This window comes from Sminthopsis crassicaudata, chromosome 4 (genome assembly GCF_048593235.1).
Source record: "Sminthopsis crassicaudata isolate SCR6 chromosome 4, ASM4859323v1, whole genome shotgun sequence".
Taxonomy (NCBI): domain Eukaryota; kingdom Metazoa; phylum Chordata; class Mammalia; order Dasyuromorphia; family Dasyuridae; genus Sminthopsis; species Sminthopsis crassicaudata.
In genome coordinates, this window is record NC_133620.1 from 321,413,423 (window position 1) to 321,426,405 (window position 12,983).

Genomic DNA, 12,983 nt, shown 5'->3' on the forward strand with positions numbered 1-12,983 from the left:
GAGCAGGAAGAGATCTCATGCCCTTATCTTAAAAGAACCGGGGAAAGGGAGAGTCAGAGAGCCTTGGTGGAAGTCCATGTTGAACGGCCCCTCCCACATGGCTGGGAAAATTCCTATGAAGCCAGATCATTAGCCAGTCTTTTATTGGATCTGGCTTATAATTTTAAAAATCAATAGGTGCAGATATTCTAATCCAATACAGATGAGAACAGAGGGCTAGAGAGCTGTTTAAGACATCACAGAAAGTTGGTGGCAGATCAGAGACTGCAACCAGGACTTTGGGCCTTTCTGCCATAGCACACTGCTTGCCTTCTTTTTTAAGAGCTGATGCTACTACTGTGGTGTCTCATCTAATTCTCAACACAACACTGTTATTGGGCTTTTATTTTCTCCATTTTTGAAGTTCCTGTTGCTTATCCAGTGAACATTCAGTGTAAATAGTGATAAACCATATTGCTTCTTCTTAATGGCATCACTAGAAAGGGGACTAACTAACTAAGGTAGGGTAGAGACCTCTTTATTCACTGTTGCTGTTACTTCTACCCTGGCCCTCCCTGTACAAGGCTGGGGTTAGTAAGCCCCTTCCTTACCTGAAGCATCGTAAGCCTTGCAGGCGCCCTCCGGACTGAGCATACCCAATTTCATGAACTGGACTGAGGTGTTGGGCTTGAGCAGGACATTGATACCCCCTACGATGGCAGCACAACATTCCCCAGAACTGATGGCCTGGAAGGCACTCTGCAGAGCCACAAGACTGGAGGAACACGCAGTGTCCAGGGCAATGCTTGGTCCTGCAAACCAGAACACAACTGATGGGACTGGGCAGTGTGGAAGCAGAGCAGAGCAGGAAGAAGCTAGGAAGTCTCTTTGTCTTCAGCAAAGCTGAGATGAAGACAGATAGACAGCATAGGAAGCTTGAGGACCTCCATAAAGGACTGTGTCTAGAAAGAAAAGGGGGCTGACCTGTGGACAGGCCTAAGAGAAGCTCCTGGGATTCTAAATAGCTCTGCCCTTGCCCAGACCCACAAGGTTCATTATCATACAATTGACTGATGTATTTTAGCCCAGATTTTAAGATGTTAAGGATCTCAGGAGAACCCCAGGGGCTTCCCAATATGTCCTTCATAAAATCATAGGTCTGCAACTAGAACTGGATGGGATGTTGGAGATACCCATTCCAAACCCCTCCTTTAATAGATGAGCTAAGTGAGGCCCAACCCAAAATGATGCAGGTAGTAAGGAACAGGGTGAGGGCCTCCAATCTTTGCTCATTCTCCTACTCTTCTCTCACTATCATGCTTTTTGTCCAGTCATGTCCATTTGGGGTTTTCTTGGCAAAGACATTAGAGTGGTTTTTCATTCCTTCTTTGGTTCATTTTATAGATGAGGAAACTGAAGCAAACTGGGTTAAGTGGCTTGCTCAGGTGACACAGCATGTAAATGTCTGAAGCCAGATTTGAATTCAGGATGATGAGTTCTCCAGATATGCACTTCGAGGCATTGTGCTTCCCTATTATTGGGAAGGTAAGAGGTCCAGAGAGGAGTGAGGGAAGGGGACTGTCAGAAGGCATAGAATATCAGTGTTTATCCTGTGGTATCAGTCCTCTTGACCCTCTTCACCCACCTTTTAGGTCGAAGAAGTAGGACAGTCTGTTGGCCATCATAGCCCGCTGGCAGCCAACCATGCTGTACCCCAAGAGTGTCTCCGGGTCTCTGCTCAAGGCTTCTGAAGTCTCTGATCCACTCACACCCACCCATACACCAGTGTTGGTCCCTCGGAGTGTAGTTGGGTTGATGCCTGCCAGGAGACCAAAATGCTGAGTGTGGGGAACTTGTACATTCAGAAGCCTCCTCCTGCCCTCCTTCTCTCAGCCAGGCAGACATGAAGCTGCCTTGTTATCAGGCAGTTTTCTCCCCTTGACCTTAGAGAATTCTTACTTTTGGCTGCATCCTCTAGTCCTATGATAAAATTTAGCTGAAGCTGTGATGTTTAAAGCCCAAGTTAGGCAGGGGGAAAAACCATAGGGATAAGAAAAGGGATTATCTTCCTAATAAGATACAGGTACGGAGAAAGCTGGAGGGAAGGCAGATTCACATCTCTACCTGCATGAGACCTAGGATTCAAGCCCATAGAACACAAGCCCAAGGAGGGACAAAGGGCAAATTGTTACATATGATGAATCTGAACTATAAGCACTGGGAGAACAATCTGTTTCTTTTTTTTTTTCCCCTGAGGCTGGGGTTAAGTAACTTGCCCAGGGTCACACAGCTAGGAAGTGTTAAGTGTGTGAGACCACATTTGAACTCAGATCCTCCTGACTTTGGGGCTGGTACTTTATCCACTGCGCCCCCTAGCTGCCCCCTGGGAAAACAATCTGATATGCTTCTCCCCAGGAATTCTGCTGCAAGCAGATTGAACATAATCAAGTGCTCAGGGCTGCAAGGAAGAGATGGACATCAATCACTTCTGGAACTCACAAGGGCAGGGGCAGAGAGATCACAGGAAGACCTTTGGGAAGTTTTCTCTATTTTACCAGGTGTGCCTCACAAGAGAACTAGTTAGGAGCATACTTCCTCACCACTGACCTTCAAATCAGCAGTGATATGTATGCAAAAAGTCAGGGTAATGCCTAACACCAATTAAGGTACAAGCCATGCCATGTGTTGGATTTTAAAAACTGTATCTTCCCTGAATGACATTCATAGATGAAAGGAGCATTCCTATGTTTTGTTTACACTTGGGCTGGCCATCACACATGGAAACAAACCAGATAGCCTCCCTTTTGCACTGTAGTACAAAAATTAGCAGTTATCTAAAAATGTTCCCCAATATTAGGAGGGTCCTAATTCCCCAGAGTCCCCCAACCAGAGAGAGCAAGTGGGCTTTTACAGGTCCAGCCCCACTCATTTTACAGATGAGGAAAAAGGGTTTGAGAAAGAGCTAGTTAAGTGTCTAAGGCAGAATCTAAACTCAGGTCTTTCTGATTCCAAGTCTAGAACTCTATCCACTGCTAACTACCCATTCCCCAAAAAGCCCTGTAGTATTAGATGGTGAAGCTTCTGCCAAATGGATTATAGATCTAGGGCTAGAAGGGTCCTCAAAATTACATTTTGTACGATCCTTAATTTTAGAAGGGAACAAATTGAGGCCCTTGCAATTTATGTGACTGGTCCTAGGTCACACAAGTGGTAAATGGTAAGGATAAGATTTGACACCAGATTCCAAATAAGTAGCTACAAGTAAGCTTTAGTCCTCTGAATCTAGGACTAGGAAAAGAGAAGTAAACTTCAGATCAAGTCAAAGACTATCTATAGTACTCCTCCCACCAGAAAATGCATTTGAATGGAAAAAATCCTTCCTTCTGTACAAGGAGGCCCTGGGGCTATTCAAGAGAGCCAAGGCCCACAACAGAACTCAGGCTCAGAGAAAATCAGACCAACCCAGCTTCCTGGTATTTATTCAGGCCACAGAAGACCTCCCCAACTCCCTTAGAAAAAAAAGAAGTTCATTAGGCAGCTTTTTTTTGATGCTCAAATTCTGGGGGTTTGGCAGAGCATTAGGAGTCCAGAAGGAAGTCAGGAGGGGAAGGAGAATTAAGCATAAGAAAGCATGAAATCAAAAGAGAAGGTTTAGAGTTCTCAAAAAGAGAAATGGGAAAGGGCAATAAGAGTAAAGAGTAGATAAGGAAAAGATAAGGAAAAGGAAATGATGAAGAGTGGAAAAGAGGTGAAGTAGGAAGGGAAGGGACTCTGGAAGCCACCTCCATCTATTAAAAGCAAGAAAGGCCCCTGCAGCAAAATGAGATGGAGCAAAGCCAGTGTGACACAGAACTTCAAAACTGTCAGGAGAATGGGGGTGGAAGCTATGGCTGCAAGGAGTGGGTTGGCAGAGATTAAGGAAGGTGGAACCATCACCAACAGAGATGTGTGGAATAAAGGCTGTATTAGGTTGGAAGGAGGAGGAGGAAGAGGTGGGAGTGACGTCTTAACCCAGGAAAGTGGGAGGTAAGCAAAAGGGAACTGGTTGCTGGCTGTGTGGTCATCTGTATCTGCAGTCCCTGAAGGTCTGCACCTGTCCTCCTTATGGCTTGGCTTTAGCAGCCAGTGCAGGTGAGAGGAGGAGAAAGATGAACAACTGGGAAATGAGCAGGATCTGGGCTATATTGGTCTTCAGAACCCTTCAAGAGCCACCTCTGTGCTTTGAAGCTCAATCAGTGATAGAGTGAGTGGCTGACTATTTTTTTTCTTTTCTTTTTTTTTTTTTTTTTACAGAGATTATCCCAAGAGTATTTGGGGGGAGTCCCAGCCCTAGTTCAGCCTCCATTTTAGGTCAGAGGAAATCCTGGTCCTAGTCTAATATTTCCTAACAGATACCTGTTGTCCCAAAGAATTCACCCCCCCTTCATTCAATGGACAAATCCTAGCTGACAAGAGTAATCAAACAATTGAGGATATCAGATATCAAAAAGATCTCTGAGACAGATTGGTTAAGAAACAGAAACCTTGTTCCTCAACCCCTGTCCACCCACCAGCCTTAAGTCAGGGCTGACTAAGATCCAGAGGCACAAATCAGTTAACCATTCCTCCCTAGGTGTCTCCAGAAGAGGTTGTGTCTGTCCCTTCCTACCCACTTCTGATTACATATAACACTCTGACCCACCTCCCCTGGAGCTCCCTCCATTCCTGACCTTTTGCAATGAGAGACCCAGTTCCAGAACAGGGTTGAGTTGTTCCCATATCCAGTTCCCCCAACCTGGCTGACCAGTGTCGGGGCTAGGGCCAAGACATACACTCACCTCCATCCACGATGGCTTCATAGGTCACTTCTAGGAGCAAGCGGAGCTGGGGGTCCATTGTGTGAGCCTGTTTGGGGTGGACCCCAAAGAAGGAAGCATCAAACTTGGAGAGGTCCTTTAGTTTCCCTGACCTCTTAGGCAGTCCATAGAGCCCTGTAAGGAAACAAACATTGGTAGTGGTCTGGCCCCAAGCAAAGAGAAATTTTTCCCCTCTGGTGGTAGCCTCCTCACTTTCTCCACTTCCGCCAAGAATCCCTGATCTCCAACCCCAGATATGCAGATTAAAAAAGTACATTGCAAGGGCAGCTAGGTGGCGCAGTGGATAGAGCACCAGCCTTGAATTCAGGAGGACCTGAGTTCAAATCTGAACTCAGACACTTAACACTTCCTAGCTGTGTGACCCTGGGCAAGTCACTTAACCCCAGCCCTAGGGAAAAAAAAAGTACATTGCCAACAGGCATCTCAGCTAAGCTTAAAATTCAGATAAAGGATAAAGCTTAGCTGGGCAGGGGCAACACACCCAGAAAACAAAGCACTCGGGGGTCTGGGCAGCATTTAATCTTCACCCCCCCCATTATCACAAAATAGTCTCAATAGGACTCCTGGCTTTGGCATAGCCATGTTACGAGTGCTGGAGGAAACACAGGGACCACATTGGCACTGCCCTTCCATTCCTAAACTGGGGAGCCCCTCGGCCCAGCCTGGCCTGGCCCAGCCTGATGTTGGCAGAGCCCTGAGGACTGGTTCTGGGTGAGTCACATCCTGCCAGTCAGGTAGGACAGCTCCAGGGAACCAACTTGGGCGTGAAGGGGGTTCAGGCTGAGTGTTTATCAGACAGGTTGTAAGACTGAGGGGAGGAAAGAAGGCAGGCAGCAGCCTCTAGGGACAGTGCTGGAGCAGAGAAGCCATTAAGGAAAGGGCCTAGAGGCATCTCTCAAATAGGCTTCAAGGACTTTTTTTCTTTTCCTGTATCACATCCTAGGAAAAGGTTTTCAGTATCAATTCAGAGGGTCCTAATTAAACAAAGCACCTCCTATCCCCCATCTGGGAGGCAAGTTGGCACAGCTTCAAAACAATAAGGATGTATATAAGAGAAGAAATGCTAATGAAGCTATTGTCAATTCTGGTCCATCAGAGTAGTTCTGGTTACAGGCTTAAAGAAAAGGAGACTACATTCCTGGAAATTACTATGCAAACTCCTCTAGGTGATAAGATCTCAATGGGATGGGGGAGGGGAAGAGGTGGGAAAGATAGAGGAATCTGGGGGAAAAGTGTCACAGGGCTACAGAACAGGAGTGGACCAAGGAGAACACTTCATCCAAACCCCTTATTTACAGAAGAGGAAGCAGAAAGAGCAAGAGATCCTTGGGAAAAAGGGAGACCTGCTATCTTGCCAAGACTGTTAGAAAAGGTTACTGAGAAGCAGGAAGAAAGCCCAAACACCAAAGACTTCTTTTTTGCACCATGAACTCTTCTGGCAATTGGGTCAAGCCTATGGATCTCTTCTCAGAATATTTTTATTTTTCTAATCTAATGGTATTTTATTTTTTCCAGTTATATGCTAAGCCAATTTTCAGAATGTTTTTAAATGCACAAGATAAAATACACAGGATTACAGAGGAAGTCAATTGTATTGATAATTATTGATTTTAAAAAAAACAAAACCCCAAAACCCCTAAATTCACTGACTCCAGGTTAAGAACAGTTGTTCTAGTCCAATCACTAGACTTTACAGATGGAGAAAGGGAGTCCCAGAGAGGGGGGAAAATGCTTTTCTATCATTAGTCCAAATCATTTCATCCTTCTTGTTCATAAAGCCCAGGTTCACAACACTCACCTGCCTTCCACCTTCGGTCATCATCTGTGACCATGTCCACACCTCCGATCAAATTATCCCAGAATTCCTGCAGGTTTTCTGACTCTGGCAATTTTCCGGCCATTCCTGCAATCACCACCTCCTCCATTTTTTCAGTTCTTTTCTGTAAGGTATGAAAGGGGAAAGGAGAAGCTGAAAACTAGGGATGGAGTCCCAGCATATAAAGGGAAAGGACAAGTTGAAGAACTGGTTATACATAGTTCCCGCCCACCACCTCCACTATCTTCTACTGACTGATCCAAGGGAGACCTCTGGTAGCACACTCTCCTGGGCACTCATCTCTCCTGGAGAAACCAGTCCCAACCACAGCTTCTGGGCCACGGTTGGTAACCAGGGAGTTTACTGCCTTGCCTGGAGGGGGGAGAGGGCCGGAATTTTTAGGTAAACTGAATGACCAAGTCCAAAAATGGGCAGAAACAAGGAGGAAAACTAAGTCATAATGATAAAAGACCCAATTAATCAACAGAAAAGAGAAAAAAAATTCCAAATTACACTCCCTCCAAAGCTCAAGTAAAGAGTTGTCTGCCCATCAAGAATCTTGAATCTTAACAGAAAAAAAAAAAAAAAGTTAAAAAAAAAAAAAAAGATCATCTTCAGGATCAAAGATAAGAGTCTGGATTTAGAAGCCTGGCCCCTTTCTACCTTTACAGCTTCTTTGCTGCTCTTCTGTTTCTCAAACTAGACATTTAATCTCCAACTTCGGGATACTTCTAGGCTTGGGGGCCTGGAATTCTTTCCCTCATCTTCAGGGTCTTTAGCTTCAAGTTTTGACTAAAGAAAGCCCAATCTTTTGTAAAAAGTACTTCTTAATCTTAGTGCCTTCCCTCTGCGATTATCTTTCATAGTTATTTGCATTAAACTGGTAACTCCTCAAGAGCAGGGATAGGTTTTTGCCTTTCTTTGTGCCTCCAGTGCTTAGCACCAGACACTTAATAAATGCTGGTATTGGACTTATTTTTTTTTAAGAGTAAAACTTAAATCCATGCAAAACTCAGAGGAGAATGGAAGACAGGAGTGGGAGGGATGCTGGAAATGTGGAGAGTGAGAGTCCAAACCAAGGTGGGGATCTGTGGCAGCTGAAAGATGAGAGACCCAAAAGCCAAATACTAGAAAGAAATTGTGACCTGAAGAGTAAAGTGGGAGCAAATCTGGACAGATGAAGAGAGAAGAGAGGAAAGGGATGTTAACACAAAACAAAACTGGGCAGGTTGACCCAGGAAATTCAACAGAGGTCCAAGTCTAATCTCTGCTTCAGGGGGAAGTGCTCAAGCTGAGCAGGGACCTGGGGAGGAAGGCACAAAGGACAGTGACTGTTCTGGACTCCCACTTGGCTTCAGCTCAGGGAAACTTGAAGGAGAAATAACAGCATTGCTTGTTGTCTTGCTATGAAATAGGTTGGGGAATTTATCCCTTACATTGATCTTTCTCTGATCCTCTCCCAGGACCTGGGTTAGGGAATTGCATTTCCCTAGGGTCTCCAGTCACAGATTAGGGACAGAATCCAAACCCATAGATTCTGACAGATGAGAGGAAACTGAAGATGCCCTCAACTAAGTAACAGAGCAAGTCATAGATTCGGAAGCTGGAAGGGATCTTAGAAGGCCATTTTAACGCACCTCTTTATTTTATATTTGAGGAAAATAAATGCCTGAGGATCACACATGCAGTTGTCAAACTAAGGTGCTAACTAAGCCTAAGTGAGGCTAGAACTAGGTCAGATTTTCATCTTCTGGCCAACAACCTGAGATTCCAGGCCACAAGGCACTCGGACAATTTCTTCTTCCTCTACCGGAAGAGCACAGAGGGCCAGGCCTTGGCCACTTTCCCTTAGGTGAACTCAGTGGCTTTTGGCCAATGGCCAGGGCTCTGAAGGAGCTGAGGCTCCTGGCCTGGCAGTCAGTAAGACCAGAGTGCTCCCCCACTAGCTCTCTCGGGAGTCAGAGACCCTCAACTTTCTGGTCTTCCCTCATAGGCCAGAGCAGGAGGTTCTTTCATCATCAACAAATCAACAGATTTATCAGTAAACAATGGAAGGCAGGGCCCAGAGAAAGCAGTTTGGGAGTCACAGGATTTGGATTTGAATCCTAGCCCCTCTCAAGGTCAATTGAACTATTATAGGAAAGTTGCTGTTTTCATTCTCTCCGGGCCTCAGTTTTTCATCTGTAAAACTGGGGAGCTGAAATTATTTGGCCTCTCAAAATCCTTTTGGTTCTCAATATTATGGTCCCACAATTCTACAATATACAAAGCACTGTGGGAGATACAGAATTGAGTAAAAGGATTCTTTCTCCAAGATCAATTCCATTAGGAATTAAGAATAGTCTAGCAGGGTAAGACAGGGCACAGACACATAAAAAAGATCAATGACAATAGAAAGCAGCACTGGACCTGCCACAGTGCCACAGGAGTGGCAGAGGCAAGAAATGCTAAAAGGAGGTCAGAGGTGGGTGTAGAAAGGTTCCTTTATAGCTAAAGCATGACTTCAGGACTTAGTGGTAACAGCACATAGAAGGCTCTGGATCTCTCAAATTTGAGCTATGTCTATAGCACTACTCCTCTCTTTTCATTCTTGCAAGAGGCTCGACTGGGCATCTCGGACTTGGGTTTCCCTTGGGTTTTTTCCCTTTCCCAAAGGAAACAGGTCAATTGCCTTGTTCCTTATCTTTCTTAAAGGAGGTAATTTCAGCATTGTGTGACTGGTGGTGGCTGGTCCTAGAACTTGATTGAAACCACACTTCTAAGCCTTGAAAGGTAAAAACAGCCCTTACTTAGGGCATCAAAGGAAGAGGTGCAGTCCCATTTCTAATTTGACCTACAATGGGCACACATGCTCCTCAGAAACCCAGGAAGGATCATGTGTCTGTCCTGCTACAATTCCATTCTCCAGTCAAGCTTTCCCAAGGATTTATCTCCCCGGCCTCTCTTACTTCCTGGGGCAGGGCAAGAGGTAGGGGGTCTGAAGGAGAGGAAGAAGGAAGAAGTGGCTTACCCTTTCATGGGCCAGGCTGTTTCTACCCACTATTGTCCTGATATTCAGATTAAGCAAGCTCAGGAAGACAGTAGAAAACACTCTTCTGTCTAATTTTGTGGAGAGTTCCAGGAACTCTAAGCCAAGGAGTACTTGACCTTTTTAGTTATCACAGACTCCTTTGGCAGTCAGGTCAATTCTATGGATCCCTTCTCAAAATTGTGATTTTAAATGTACAAAAGATATACATACAGGATTATAAAAAAAAAAAATCAATTACACAGAAATACAATTTTTAAAAGCAAGATTGTGGATCCCAGGTTAAAATCCCTCATTCTAGGTAATAGAAAAACTGGGGTAGACAGGTGGGAGAGCATAGGATCAGAATCTTGGAAGAAGAGAAAAGACCAGAGGAAAAGAACACAATTTGAGCAACTGATGGTACAGGTGAATTGTTTTCCATCAGCCCTTGGGAGTCTGAGAGAGCTAATGATGAGATATCAGGGAGTCCCTTTCTGGTGAGAGGAATTCATTATTTGGCTTCTCTGAGTGAAATCCTAATTCACCAGGTTTTTCATACAGGGTAAGCTTTTGTTCTCTCCTTATGACAGGGCCAGGTAAGAAAAACTGTTTTTCCTCCTGCTCAAAGCTCTTTCTCTTATGGACTAAGGCTTTCATTCACTCCATATGACTGCTGTGGAACTCCCAGGCACCAGCTTGCCGAGTTCCAGAAATCAGTTCCTCTGTTCTCTACCTACTTGCTATGCACATGGAGTTCTGGTTGGGAGGAAATGTTTGGCTGAGTTGGCTGGGCCCCTCCAAGGCCAAGCTTCCCAGGAACAGATTTCCAAGGCTATTTGTTGTGGGTCCATGTTTCTCCACTCATTCTCCATTCCTCCAGAGTCCTGCTCCCACTCGGGTGATCTGTCTTTTTTTCTCCCATGCTGGAGAAGTAACTATCAGCACTTAGTTTGGTCTGGGGCTTCTGAAGGGAAAGGTGCTGGAGAGAAGAGGTAGACTAGTGTTGTTTACTTTTGTACTCCGTAAGTTTCGGGTAGCCTCAATTTTAAGTGTTGAAATCCTCAACAAATACACTCAGAGATACACAAAAGGCCCTTCTCTGTACTGCCCATTTCCTTTGGCACTCTTCCTTCAGTTCTCTTATTTGCTTTCCCTTCTAGAGGATCTTAGTGGGGTACTACATGCAACTTGTAAGCAAAGCCTCTCCCCATGAGCAGAAAAATCATTCCCTCCTTTGCCAGATCACTGTCAGAACTAGAAAGAACCTTAGAGGTTCACTAGTCTAGCTCCTTTATTTTACATATGAGAAATGTGATGCCCAAAGCGGTGAAGTGACTTGTCCAAAGCGACCCAGATATCTAGTGGCAGTTGAGACTGGAACCTAGGCCGTAAGACTTCTCATTCAATATTCTAGGCACTGTAATCACCACCTTCCTGGGGAAAGGACCTCCAGGACCTTACTTAGGGCATCAAGGGAAGAAGAGGCTAGAGCCACATTCAGAGGCCATATAGAGCAAGACTCTATAGATAATGAGAGCACACATAGAGAAAATACAGAAATAGAGCACAAACAGAAAAATATTTTCCCCTAAAGAAATCAATGCTTCTAACAAGACTGAGAGATACATGGCTAATATGCAGGAAATCCCTCTGCTTGTCCTAGTTTCTTTGCATCACACACACACAAAGAGAGACTGGGCTGAGAACTTAGTTTCCAGTGGCATTATTCAGAGGAAGGGGACCATAACCCCCCTTCACCAGTCCCCATACACACAGAGGCTGCATTATGTGCAAGGTGAAGAGGCTGAAAGGCAGAGAGAGGATCGGGAATGTATTTTTTTTAAATCTTCAGATCTGTTTTGTAGCCAAGCCTGAGTGTAACTCCATCTCCAAGGGCTGAGATCAAAATGGCTGTTTGTAGAACCTGCACAATGCAGCAAGCACACTCCATTCCCATCTCTCCTTCTCTCTCCTTGGCTATTACCTCACCTACTCATTACATTTCCCCCATCCCCCATTCTAGCTCATCTGCCCCAGTCTTCCTCCCCCCCCCCCTTCCGGAGCAGGAAGGATTCCCTGCCACTGAGGTGGATTTTCAAACCAGATTTCCTTCTGTTCCTTGGTCAGGCCGCGGATCAGCTGAAACACTGACTACCAAAAGCTTAACCCTCTTTGGAAAGGAGGTTTAGGGTCAACTCAGGAATTTGATGCCTAACTGCTCCTTCCACAGCAAAGGTTAAAGTGCAGCCAAGGGTGGGGGTGGGGGTGTCAGGGAAATAGGCAGGGGGAATTAAAAAGGGGCTAACAATTTGAATCCAGTTGCTTAGTCGAGGTATAAAGGTTAAGCAAACATCCAGTACCCCCTCCAGTTTACAAGCTCCCCCAATTTCCTAATACAAGCAAAGAAAACCCTCCCCAGGCAGAATTTTTTTTTTTTTTTTTTTTTTTGCCACCATCTCCTGCTCCAGAGGCAGGTAAGCTTCTCCTTCAGCATCCACACGGGAGTAGTTACAGGGTAAGGAGAACTGCATGAGCTTTCATGAAGAAGCTCACACCCGGTTATTACGGACCTCTATCCCCACCCCCACCCCTTCTCTCTCGGGCCCGGCCTCCACTCGGCCCACGTTGCTCTGCCCCCGGTAAGGACCAGGTGGCTTGGATCCAAGTCCTGGATGGGGGTTGGGGGGAGGTCAAGAGGATGGAGAGGGAGGGCAGGCAAGGCCAAGCCAAAGGGGGGGCAGGATAACAACCTTAAAGGGGGGGCAGGATGGTTCACCCCCCCACAACCCCGCCCCTGCCCCGAAGCACGAGGGGGCTCCAGCGCCCCGCGTTCTTCCCCGCCGGCTGAAGACCGCTGGGACCTCGGATATGGAGCTTCCGAGGGACCCCAACCCTCCCTCTCGCTTCTCAGCCCCCCGGCTGGCGGTGGCCCGGGGCGGAGGAGGGAAGCACGTTGTCGGCTTTTTTCTTCCCTTTTTTTTGTCTGTTACCTGGGCCAGTTGCGGGACTGCGTGACGGACTAGGGGTCGGAGCCCGGCTCGGACAGGCCGCGGGGATGCTGCTGGCGGCGGCGGAGCTAGGGATGCCGGCTGCGGGATCCCGGGGCGGGAGGCTGAGGGGAGCTGCTGCTGCTGAGCTGCTGCTCGGGCTGCTGCTGAAGTTGCTGCTGCTCGGGCTGCGGCGGCCGCTTCCTTTCTCTCTGTCTCCCTCTAGCTCCAGCTCCCGACCCTATTTAAACAGCTGCCATCCTCCCGTGGCCACGCCACATGGGCTGACAGTTTGGCTCTTTCACGCAGGCCAATGAGCGGCCGGGCCCGGCTCC

At 46.4% G+C, this 12,983-nt stretch overlaps 1 protein-coding gene across 1 annotated transcript in view; it reads right to left on the reverse strand.

The window, feature by feature from the left end:
• The window catches only part of FASN (fatty acid synthase), a 52,701-nt gene extending 39,718 nt beyond the window's left edge, over positions 1-12,983 (reverse strand). Inside the window, exons 1-5 of the mRNA XM_074260494.1 lie at positions 12,652-12,983; positions 6,634-6,775; positions 4,797-4,949; positions 1,625-1,798; positions 591-791 (exon numbers count right to left, since the gene is read on the reverse strand). Of these exons, the coding sequence (XP_074116595.1) occupies positions 591-791; positions 1,625-1,798; positions 4,797-4,949; positions 6,634-6,760 (655 nt within the window). The 5' untranslated portion in view covers positions 6,761-6,775; positions 12,652-12,983. The remainder of the gene's footprint in view (positions 1-590; positions 792-1,624; positions 1,799-4,796; positions 4,950-6,633; positions 6,776-12,651) is intronic.